The following is a 13,381-nucleotide window of genomic DNA, read 5'->3' on the forward strand; positions in this document are numbered from 1 at the left end:
TTTTTCTTGTCTCTTTGTTTCCTGGTGCGCAAGGAGAGGGGATTAAGAGTGCCGCTTAAAGGAGCTCTAGGGACGGGGGCGAGCTGCGGCTATCAGCGCGGACCCCAGATACGGGCATGAGATGCTGAGGCTGCTGTTGCCGCCACCAAGAAGCCTGTGTGCAAGCACAGGTCACTATCCACACCTCCCCTCCCAGGAGCCTGTGCAGCCCGCCACTGCCAGGGTCCCGTGATCCAGGGACAAAGTGCCCAGGAGAACACACGGTGCCTCAGGCTGGTTCAACATCACACAGGCCTCTGCCGCGGCAGGCTTGCCCCGAACTCCGTACCCCTCCCTCCCCCAAGCCTGAGTGAGCCAGAGCCCCAGAATAAGCTGCTGCTTTAACCCTGTCCTGTCTGAAAAAAGAACAGACGCCCTCAGGAGGCCTACACGAAGAGGCGGGTCCAAGTCCAAAGATGAACCCCAGGAGTTGTGTGAACAAAGAAGACAAAGGGAAATTTCTCCCAGCAGCCTCAGGAGCAGCGGATTAAATCTCCGCAATCAACCTGATGTACCCTGCATCTGTGGAATACCTGAATAGACAATGAATCATCCCAAATTGAGGAGGTGGACTTTGGGAGCAATGATATACATATATTATTCCCTTTTTCTCTTTTTGTGAGTGCGTATATGTATGCTTCTGTGTGTGTTTTTGTCAGTATAGCTTTGCTTTTACCATCTGTTCTAGGGTTCTGTCTGTATTTTATTTTTATTATAGGTTTTTTAACTTTTTTATGTTATTATTATTATATTTCTGCGGTACGCAGGCCTCTCATTGTTGTGGCCTCTCCCATTGTGGAACACAAGCTCTGGAGACACAGGCTCAGCAGCCACGGCTCACAGGCCTAGCCGCTCCGTGGCATGTGGGATCTTCCTGGACCGGGACACAAACCCGTGTCCCCTGCATTGGCAGGAGAACGCTCAACCACTGCGCCACCAGGGAAGCCCTTTTATTATAGTTTTTAGCACTCTTATCATTGGTGGATTTGCTTTTTGGTTTGGTTGCTCTCCTCTTCCTCTTTTTTTTTAATAAAAAATTTATTAATTTTTTAAAATAATTGTTTTAATAATTATTCTTTATTTTTATTTTAATAACTTTATTTTATTTTCCTTTTTTAATTTTACCTTCTTCTTTCTTTCTTCCCCTTTTCTCCCTTTTATTCTGAGTTGTGTGGATGACAGGCTCTTGGTGCTCCAGCCAGGCATCAGGGCTGTGCCTCTGAGGTGGGAGAGCCAAGTTCAGTACACTGCTCCACAAGAGACCTCCCAGCTCCATGTAACATCAAATGGCAAAAATATCCCAGAGATCTCTATCTCAGCGCCAAGACCCAGCTCCACTCAACGACCAGCAAGCCCTATGCCAAACAACTAGCAAGACACGAACACAACCCCGTCCATTAGCAGAGAGGATGCCTAAAACAATAATAAGGCCACAGACACCCCAAAACACACCAGCAGACATGGACCTGCCCATCAGAAAGACAAGATCCAGTGTCATCCACCAGAACGCAGGAACTAGTCCCCTCCACCAGGAAGCCTACACAATGCACTGAACCAACCTTAGGCACTGGGGACAGACACCAAAAACAACAGGAACTACAAACCTGTAGCCTGTGAAAAGGAGACCCCAATCACCGTTAAGTTAAGCAAAATGAGAAGACAAGAACCACACAGCAGATGAAGGAGCAATGCAAAAACTCACCAGACCTGAAAAAAGAAGAGGAAATAGGCAGTCTAACTGAAAAAGAATTCAGAATAATGATAGTAAAGATGATCCAAAATCATGGAAATAGAATGGAGAAAATATAAGAAACCTTTAACATGGACCTAGAAGAACTAAAGAACAAACAAACAGTGACGAACAAAACAATAAATGAAATTAAAACTGCTCTAGAAGGGATCAATAGCAGAATAACTGAAGCAAAAGAACGGAAAACTGACCTGGAAGATAAAATAGTGGAAAAAACTACTGCAGAGCAGAATTAAGAGAAAAGAATTAAAAAAATTGAGGACAGTCTCAGAGACCTCTGGGACAACATTAAATGCACAAACATTCGAATTACAGGGGTCCCAGAAGAGAAAAAGAAAGGGACTGAGAAAATATTTCAAGAGATTAGAGTTGAAAACTTCCCTAATATGGGAAAGGAAATAGTTAATCAAGTCCAGAAAGCAGAGAGAGTCCCATACAGGATAATTCCAAGGAGAAACACACCAAGACACATATTAATCAAACTATCAAAAATTAAATAAAAAGAATATTAAAAGCAGCAAGGGAAAAACAACACATAACACATAAGGGAATCCCCATAAGTTTAACAGCTGATCTTTCAGCAGAAACTCTGCAAGACAGACGGGAGTGGCAGGATATATTTAAAGTGATGAAGGGCAAAAACCTATAACCAAGATTACTCTACCCAGCAAGGATCTCATTCAGATTTGACGGAGAAATTAGAACCTTTACAGACAAGCAAAAGCTAAGAGAATTCAGCACCACCAAACCAGCTTTACAACAAATGCTAAAGGAATTTCTCTAGGCAGGAAACACAAGAGAAGGAAAAGACCTACAATAACAAACCCAAAACAATTAAGAAAATGGTAATAGGAACATACATATCGATAATTACCTTACATGTAAATGGATTAAATGCTCCAACCAAAAGACATAGACTGGCTGAATGGATACAAAAACAAGACCCGTATATATGCCGTCTACAAGAGACCCACTTCAGACCTAGGGACACATACAGACAGAAAGTGAGGGAATGGAAAAAGATATTCCATGCAAATGGAAATCAAAAGAAAGCTAGAGTAGCAATTCTCATATCAGACAAAATAGACTTTAAAAGAAAGATTATTACAAGAGACAAAGAAGGACACTACATAATGATCAAGGGATCAATCCAAGAAGAAGATATAACAATTATAAATATTTATGTACCCAACATAGGAGCACCTCAATACATAAGGCAAATACTAACAGCCATAAAAGGGGAAATCGACAGTAACAAAATCATAGTAGGGGACTTTAACACCCCACTTTCACCAATGCACAGATCATCCAAAATGAAAACACATAAGGAAACACAAGCTTTAAATGATACATTAAACAAGATGGCCTTAATTGATATTTATAGGACATTCCATCCAAAAACAACAGAATACACATTCTTCTCAAGGGCTCATGGAACATTCTCCAGGATAGAGCATACCTTGGGTCATAAATCAAGCGTTGGTAAATTTAAGAAAATTGAAATCATATCACATATCTTTTCTGACCACAACACTATGAGACTAGATATCAATTACAGGAAAAAATCTGGAAAAATACAAACACATGGAGGCTAAACAATACACTACTTAATAACCAAGAGATCACTGAAGAAATCAAAGAGGAAATCAAGAAATACCTAGAAACAAATGACAATGAAAACACGACGACCCAAAACCTATGGGATGCAGCAAAAGCAGTTCTAAGAGGGAAGTTTATAGCAATACAATCCTACCTTAAGAAACAAGAAACATCTGAAATAAACAACCTAAACTTACACCTAAAGCAGTTACAGAAAGAAGAACAAAAATCCCCAAAGTTAGCAGAAGGAAATAAATCATAAAGATGAGATCAGAAATAAATGAAAAAGAAATGAAGGAAACAATAGCAAAGATCAGTAAAACTAAAAGGTGATTCTTTGATATGATAAACAAAATTGATAAACCATTAGCCAGACTCATCAAGAAAAAAATGGAGAAGACTGAAATCAACAGAATTTGAAATGAAAAAGGAGAAGCAACAAATGACACTGCAGAAATACAAAGGATCATGAGAGATTATTACAAGCAACTCTATGCCAATAAAATGGACAACCTGGAAAAAATGGGCAAATTCTTAGAAATGCACCACCTTCCGAGACTGAACCAGGAAGAAACAGAACATATGAACAGACCAATCACAAGCACTGAAATTGAAACCGTGATTAAAAGTCTTCCAACAAACAAAAGTCCAGGACCAGATGGCTTCACAGGCGAATTGTATCAAACATTTAGAGAAGAGCTAACCTCTATCCTTCTCAAACTCTTCCAAAATATAGCAGAGGGAGGAACACTCCCAAACTCATTCTACGAGGCCACCATCACCCTGATACCAAAACCAAAGATGTCACAAAGAAAGAAAACTACAGGCCAATATCACTGATAAACACAGATGCAAAAACCCACAACAAAATACTAGCAAACAGAATCCAACAGGCAGCACATTAAAAGGATCATACACCATAAACAAGTGGTAATCATACCAGGAACGCAGGGATTCTTCAATATATGCAAATCAATCAATGTGATACACCATATTAACAAACTGAAGGACAAAAACCATATGATCATCACAATAGATGCAGAGAAAGCTTTTGACAAAATTCAACACCTATTTATGATTAAAAAAAAAAACCCAGAAAGTAGGCATAGAGGGAACTTTCCTCAACATAACAAAGGCCATATATGACAAACCCACAGCCAACATCATCCTCAATGGTGAAAAACTGAAACCATTTTCACTAAGATCACGAACAAGACAAGGTTGCCCACTCGCACCACTATTATTCAACATACTTTTGGAAGTTTTAGCCACAGCAATCAGAGAAGAAAAAGAAATAAAAGGAATCCAAATGGGAAAAGAAGAAGTAAAGCTGTCATTGTTTGTAGATGACAACTGTTTGTAGATGTAGATGAAATACACAGAGAATCCTAATGATGCTACCAGAAGACTACTAGAACTAATCAATGAATCTGGTAAAGTAGCAGGGTACAAAGATAATGCAGAGAAATCTCTTGCATTCCTATACACTAATGATGAAAAATCTGAAAGTGAAATTAAGAAAACACTCCTATTTCCCATGGCAATGAAGAGAATAAAATATCTCGGAATAAACCTACCTAAGGAGACAAAAGACCTGTATGCAGAAAATTATAGGACACTGATGAAAGAAATTAAAGATGATACAAATACATGGAGAAATATACCGTGTTTTGGATTGGAAGAATCAACATTGTGAAAATGACTCTACTACCCAAAGCAATCTACAGATTCCATGCAATCCCTAACAAACTACCACTGGCATTTTTCACAGAACTAGAACAAAAAATCTCACTATTTGTATGGAAACACAAAAGACCCCGAATAGTCAAAGCAATCTGGAGAACGAAAAACGGAGCTGGAGGAATCAGGCTCCCTGACTTCAGACTATACTACAAAGCTACAGTAACCAAGACAGTATAGTACTGGCACAAAAACAGAAATATAGACCAATGGAACAGGATAGAAAGCCCAGAGATAAACCCACGCACATATGGTCATCTTATCTTTGATAAAGGAGGCAGGAATGTACAGAAAGGACAGCCTCTTCAATAAGTGGTGCTGGGGAAACTGGACAGGTACATGTAAATGTTTGAGATTAGATCACTCCCTAACACCATACACAAAAATAAGCTCAAAATGGATTAAAGACCTAAATGTAAGGCCAGAAACTATCAAACTCTTAGAGGAAAACAGGCAGAACACTCTATGACATAAATCACAGCAAGATCCTTTTTGACCCACCTCCTAGAGAAATGGAAATAAAATGAAAATAAACAAATGGGACCTAATGAAACTTAAAAGTTTTTGCACAGTAAAGGAAACCATAAACAAGACGAAAAGACAACCCTCAGAATGGGAGAACATATTTGCAAATGAAGCAACTGACAGAGGATTAATCTCCAAAATTTACAAGCAGCTCATGGAGCTCAGTATCAAAAAAACCAAACAACCCAACCCAAAAATGGGCAGAAGACCTAAATAGACATTTCTCCAGAGAAGATATACAGATTGCCAATAGACACATGAAAGAATGCTCAGAATCATTATTCATTAGAGAAATGCAAATCAAAACTACAATGAGATATCCTCTCACACCGGTCAGAATGGCCACCATCAAAAAATCTACAAACAATAAATGCTGGAGATGGTGTGGAGAAAAGGGAACCCTCCTGCACTGTTGGTGGGAATGTAAACTGATACAGCCACTATGGAGAACAGTATGGAGGTTCCTTAAAAAACTACAAATAGAACTACCATACGACCCAGCAATCCCACTACTGGGCATATACCCTGAGAAAACCATAATTCAAAAAGAGTCATGTATCAAAATGTTCACTGCAGCTCTATTTACAATAGCCAGGACATGGAAGCACTCTAAGTGTCCATCGACAGATGAATGGATAAAGAAGAAGTGGCACATATATACAATGGAATATTACTCAGCCCTAAAAAGAAACGAAATTGAGCTATTTGTAATGAGGTGGATAGACCTAGAGTCTGTCAAAAAGAGTGAAGTCAGTCAGAAAGAGAAAGACAAATACCGTATGCTAACACATATATATGGAATTTAAGGAAAAAAATGTCATGAAGAACCTAGGGGTAAGACAGGAATAAAGACACAGACCTACTGGAGAATGGACTTGAGGATATGGGGAGGGGGAAGGGTGAGCTGTGACAAAGCGAGAGAGAGGCATGGACACATATACACTACCAAACGTAAGGTAGATAGCTAGTAGGAAGCAGCCGCATAGCACAGGGATATCAGCTCGGTGCTTTGTGACCACCTGGGGGGGTGGGATAGGGAGGGTGGGAGGGAGGGCGACACAAAAGGGAAGAGATATGGGAACATAGGTATATGTATAACTGATTCACTTTGTTATAAAGAATAAACTAACACACCATCGTAAAGCAATTATACGCCAATAAAGATGTTAAAAAAAAACAATTTAGTAGATGCTGCTTCTGTAAACTAAATTAAAATATTTTAAAATGATATGATTCTCACTTACCTCCTCCCCATCCTACCCCTCCCTTATGAATTCAGAAACTGTTCCTAAGTCTCCTTATTGTTCATGGCAATATAGTTATTTGCATTGGTTCTATAAAAATCTTCCACTTTTTAAACCAGGATATAAATGGACTCATTGTGCAACCAGGATATATATGCACTCATTGTGCAACAAAGGCCTTGCATGAACTATCCATATTTAAGAAAGACAGCCACTTAATAAGGTATGATAAGATACTTTTAAGGAATAAGGTTGATCTTACCTCAGCTGTATGGAGTAAATGCCTACAAAGTCCTCTCAGGGAACTGTCCTGGTACCTGACTTATAGGGAGGGTTCCCTGTCTAAATGTGATAAAAAGTTCACTTTCCATAAGGCCAGGAACCTTAGTAAATTTGAAGGACCTTGAAAAAAGATTATTTTCCTCAAATTTACAAGTACTACAGGTAAATCTGGTGGAGACAGTTTCTTGGCCTTTGTGTCCTAGCAAATGATAACATACCCATGCACATTCACACACACCTATGGGCAATTCAGTTTTTTTTTTTGGGGGGGGGTTTGCGGGCCTCTCACTGCTGTGGCCCCTCCCGTTGCGGAGCACAGGCTCCGGGCACGCAGGCTCAGCGGGCATGGCTCACGGGCCCAGCCGCTCCGCGGCATGTGGGATCTTCCCAGACCGGGGCACGAACCCGTGTCCCCTGCATCGGCAGGCGGACTCTCAACCACTGCGCCACCAGGGAAGCCCGGCAATTCAGTTTTGAATATACTTGTAAATCCATCTCCTAATTGCCTGTGTGTGTGTGTGTTTTACTCATCTTTTGAAACAGCTATAACATCATACTGGTTCCTTTATTAATTAACAAGTTAAATATTTAACGTGTTCAAAAAATGAGAAAGGAAATTAAAACGCTAAAAAGAGAGAAGATGGTAGATTTGGAAACAAGCAAAGGAGATCCAAAACATACCTAGAGTTCCTGAAGAAGAAAATGGAAAAAAATAAAACCAAATGTTTAAAAACCGTTCTAGAAAAATTTCTAGAAAAAGAGGAACACTTGAATTTACAAATTGAAAAAGCACACTATATTCCAGAAAAACTAAGACTCGCCAACACTCAGAAATTTCTTTTTATAGTCTTTTCTGTTACCACATTTATTTTTTAATTAACAGATTTACTTTATTTTTTTTACACTGAAATAAAATCCGTTTTTAATAACATTTACAACCCATCATCCTTGGAGCTGTACCTAATGGTACATACAGACATACATATATACGTGTATGTATGTCACATTTTCTTTATCCATTCATCCTTCAATGGATACTTAGACTATTTCCATGTCTTGGCTATTGTGAATAATGCTGCAGTGAACATGGTGCTGCAGATATCTCTTTGCAATAGTGACTTCATTTCCTTCGGATATATACGCAGTAGTGGGATTTCTGGATCATATGGTGGTTCTATTTTTAATTTTTTGAGAAACCTCCACATTGTTTTCCATAGTAGCTGTAAGAATTTACAGTCCCATCAACAGTACACAAGGATTCCCTTTTCTCCACATCCTGCCTTGCCTTTTTAAATTAAAAAAAAAATTAATTTATTTTTGGCTGCACTGGGTCATCGTTGCTGCATGCGGGCTTTTCTCTACTTGCGGAGAGCGGGGGCTACTCTTTGCTGTGGTGCACGGTGTTCTCATTGTGGTGGCTTCTCCTGCTGCGGAAGACAGGCTCTAGGCACGCGGGCTTCAGTAGTTGTGGAATGCAGGCTTAGTTGCTCTGTGGCATGAAGGATCTTCCCGGACTAGGGCTCAAACCCATGTCCCCTGCATTGGCAGGCGGATTCTCAATCACTACGTCACCAGGGAAGCCCTCTCCCTTGCCTTTTTGATGACAGCCATTCTGGTTTTTTTTTGTTTAACATCTTTATTGGAGTATAATTGCTTTACAATGGTGTGTTAGTTTCTGCTTTATAAAAAAGTGAATCATTTACACATATACATATGTTCCCAGACCTCTGCCCTCTTGCAGCTCCCTCCCGCGCACCCTCCCTAACCCACCCCTCTAGGTGGTCACAAACCACTGAGCTGATCTCCCTGTGCTATACGGCTGATTCCCACTAGCTATCGATTTTACGTTTGGTAGTGTATATATGTCCGTGCCACTCTCTCACTTTGTCCCAGCTTACCCTTCCCCCTCCCCGTATCCTCAAGTCCATTCTCTAGTACGTCTGCATCTTTATTCCTGTCTTGCCTCTAGGTTCTTCATGATCATTTTTTTTTAGATTCCATACATATGTGTTAGCATACAGTATTTGTTTTTCTCCTTCTGACTTACTTCACTCTGTATGACAGTCTCTAGGCCCCATCCACCTCACTACAAATAACTCAGTTTCATTCCTTTTTATGGCTGAGTAATATTCCATTGTATATATGTGACACATCTCCTTTATCCATTCATCTGTTGAAGGACAATTAGGTTGCTTCCATGTCCTGGCTTTTGTAAACAGGGCTGCAATGAACGTTTTGGTACATGATTCTTTTTGAATTATGGTTTTCTCAGTGTATATGCCCAGTAGCGGGATTGCTGGGTCATATGGTAGTTCTATTTGTAGTTTTTTAACCAATGTCCATACTGCTTTCCATAGTGGCTGTATCAATTTACATTCCCACCAACAGTGCAAGAGGGTTCCCTTTGCTCCACACCCTCTCCAGCATTTAATGTTTGTAGATTTTTTGATGATGGCCATTCTGACCAGTGTGACATGATATCTCATTGTAGTTTTGATTTGCATTTCTCTAATGATTAATGATGTTGAGCATTCTTTCGTGTGTCTGTTGGCAATCTATACATCTTTTTTGGAGAAATGTCTATTTAGGTCTTCTGCCCAGTTTTGGATTGGGTTGTTTTTTTTTAAATATTGAGCTGCAGCTCAGCTGCTTGTAAATTTTTGAGATTATTCCTTTGTCAGTTGCTTCATTTGCAAATATATTCTCCCATTCTGAGGGTTGTCTTTTCGTCTTGTTTATGGTTTCCTTTGCTGTGCAAAAGATTTTAAGTTTCATTAGGTCCCATTTATTTTTGGATTTATTTCCATTTCTCTAGGAGGTGGGTCAAAGTATCTTGCTGTGATTTATGTCACAGTGTTCTGCCTGTGTTTTCCTCTAAGAGTTTGATGGTGTCTGGTTTACATTTAGGTCTTTAATCCATTTTGAGTTTATTTTTGTGTATGATGTTAGCGAATGTTCTAATTTCATTCTTTTACATGTAGCTGCCCAGTTTACCCAGCACCACTTATTGAAGAGGCTGTCTTTTCCCCACTGTATATTCTTGACTCCTTTATCAAAGATAAGGTGACCATACATGCGTGGGTTTATCTCTGGGCTTTCTATCCTGTTCCATTGATCTATGTTTCTGTTTCTGTGCCAGTACCATACTGGCTTGATTACTGTAGCTTTGTAGTATAGTCTGAAGTCAGGGAGCCTGATACCCCCAGCTCCATTATTCTTTCTCAAGATTGCTTTGGCTATTCGGGGTCTTTTGTGTTTCCATACAAATTGTGAAATTTTTTGTTCTAGTTCTGTGAAAAATGCCAGTTGTAGTTTGACAGGGATTGCATTGAATCTGTAGATTGCTTTGGGTAGTAGAGTCATTTTCACAATGTTGATTCTTCCTACCCAAGAACATGGTATATCTCTCCATCTATTTGTATCATCTTTAATTTCTTTAATCAGTGTCTTATAATTTTCTGCATACAGATCTTTTGTCTCTTTAGGTAGATTTTCCTAGGTATTTTATTCTTTTTGTTGCAATGGTAAATGGGAGTGTTTTCTTAATTTCACTTTCAGATTTTTCATCTTCACTGTATAGGAATGCAAGAGATTTCCGTGCATTAATTTTGTATCCTGCTACTTTGCCAAATTCATTGATTAGCTCTAATAGTTTTCTGGTAGCATCTTTAGGATTCTCTATGTATAGTATCATGTCATCTACAAACAATGACAGCTTTACTTTTTCTTTTCCAACTTGGACTCCTTTTATTTCTTTTTCTTCTCTGATTGCTGTGGCTAAAACTTTCAAAACTATGTTGAATAACAGTGGTGAGAGTGGGCAACCTTGTCTTTTTCCTGATCTTAGTGGAAATGGTTTCAGTTTTTCACCATTTAGGATGATGTTGGTTGTGGGTCTGTCATATATGGCCTTTATTATGTTGAAGAAAGTTCCCTCTATGCCTATATTCTGGAGGGATTTTATCATAAATAGGTGGTGAATTTTGTCAAAAGCTTTCTCTGCATCTATTGAGATGATCATATGGTTTTTGACCTTCAATTTGTTAATATGGTGTATCACGTTGATTGATTTGCATATACTGAAGAAGCCTTGCATTCCTGGGATAAACCCCACTTGATCATAGTGTATGATCCTTTTAATGTGTTGCTGGATTCTGCTTGCGAGTATTTTGTTGAGGATTTTTGAATCTATGTTCATCAGTGATATTGGCCTGTAGTTTTCTTTCTTTGTGACATCTTTGCCTGGTTTTGGTATCAGACTGATGGTGGCCTCACAGAAGGAGTTTTGGAGTGTTCCTCCCTCTGCTATATTTTGGAAGAGTTTGAGAAGGATAGGTGCTAGCTCTTCTCTAAATGTTTGATAGAATTCACCTGTGAAGCCATCTGGTCCTGGGCTTTTGTTTGTTGGAAGATTTTTTTTAAATTAATTATTTATTTTTGGCTGTGTTGGGTCTTTGTTTCTGTGCAAGGGCTTTCTCTAGTTGCGGCGAGCGGGGGCCGCTCTACATCGAGGTGTGTGGGCCTCTCACTATTGCGGCCTCTCTTGTTGTGGAGCACAGGCTCCGGACACGCAGGCTCAGCGGCCATGGCTCACGGGCCCAGCTGCTCCACGGCATGTGGGATCTTTCCGGACCGGGGCACAAACCCGTGTCCCCTGCATCGGCAGGCGGACTCTCAACCACTGCGCCACCAGGGAAGCCCTGATATACTTTTTAAATAAAAGGCACTGACGGTATGAAGTTCATGCTGGGCACTGCTTTAGTAATTCAGATTCTGTTATGAGGTATTCTTGTTATCATGATTTTCTTGATTTTCCATTATTACTGTTGTTTATAATGTCCAACTGGTCAAGGGTTTTGTTTCCTGATTCCATTATTAATTTCTAGTTTTACTGCATTGTGATCAGATAATGTTGTCTGTTTTATTTCTATGTCTTAGAATTTTATTCACGTTTTTCTTTTTTTATTCAGGTTTTTCTTGTGATCAATTTTGTAAATGTTCAAAGGGCACATGAAAAGAAAATGAGTTTTCTATTCTCAGGCTATAAAGTATGTTTTCAGGTTATACAGTACATTTCTATTAAATCTTCCATACTAAGAATGTTATTTAGGTATTCTCTGTCCTTTCTTTTTATTGTTTGTATTCTTTTAAATTCCTGCCATAGATTGAGAGAGGTGAACTAAATTTCATGTGTTTATGTTCTTCCTTATAATTCCTATAGTTTGATATCAAAATCCATCAAAGATATCATGCATGAACACACACAAAATGACAGACCAATAATTTCTAAATATTAGGAAGCCAAATTCATCAGCCTTTTAAAAAATAATAATACACCATGACCAAATAGGGTTTATTCCAGAAATGCAACAATGACTCAATTTTAGGAAATATATTATTATAATTCAATATATTAATACTTCAAAAGAGAAAAACCATATGATTATCTCTATAGAAGCTTAAAAGACATGTAATTCAATTCAATATCTATTGAGTTTTTTAAAAATTCTAACTAAAACAGAAACAGATGGACATAATAAAGTCTATCTAATAATACCATCCTTAATCAGGGAACAGTAGCAAACTACTATGTAAGTTCAAAAGGTTTACTATTATTTTGATTATTTCATAACAAAATGTTAGCAGTATCCGATATTGTAATTTTGGTTTGGAATACTCTGTACCCTACATTTAGTCAAAGTTAAAAATTGATTAAATTAGACATCAAATCTAGTGACCTAAGAGCAATAAAGTCATGTTGAACAATTATGGTCCTATTTTTATACTCAATACTATACTTCAATAAAAATCAAGGTAAAAAATGTTCTTACTCTAAGTAGTATGCCAAAGAGTCAAAATACAGACATACCACGGGGAAAAGCTAGCTCTTAAAGAATCATTTGACTGGTTATCAAGTATTGCATTGGGACAAATTTCTGGTGATAAAGACTAGGTTAGTAAGATTTGAAACCCCTTTTATAACTGTGTTACCAAACTCCCAGTCCCACTGTACCTGTTTCTTTCAGGAGATTCCAGATGTCTCTGCATTTATGGATCTGATCAAGTGCACGATTCAGTAACATGGTCTATTTGGTAAGAAAGCCATGAGAAAATTAGTCTCAACCAAACCAAACTTTAAGCAAATAAAAATATCACTTTCACTAAAAACAGTTAAAAATAAAACTATAGAAAAATGAAAGTA

The 13,381-nt window shown here is 38.6% G+C and overlaps 1 protein-coding gene across 1 annotated transcript in view; it reads right to left on the bottom strand.

Annotated features, from left to right (window-relative positions):
- Positions 1-13,381, bottom strand: part of TEX11 (testis expressed 11) — a gene marked incomplete at both ends in the record, with an annotated part of 320,506 nt that overhangs the window by 49,250 nt on the left and 257,875 nt on the right. Inside the window, one exon of the mRNA XM_082682068.1 lies at positions 13,193-13,265. Coding sequence (XP_082538194.1) covers positions 13,193-13,265 — 73 coding nt within the window. The remainder of the gene's footprint in view (positions 1-13,192; positions 13,266-13,381) is intronic.

This window comes from Grampus griseus (assembly GCF_964374135.1).
Source record: "Grampus griseus genome assembly, chromosome: X".
Taxonomy (NCBI): domain Eukaryota; kingdom Metazoa; phylum Chordata; class Mammalia; order Artiodactyla; family Delphinidae; genus Grampus; species Grampus griseus.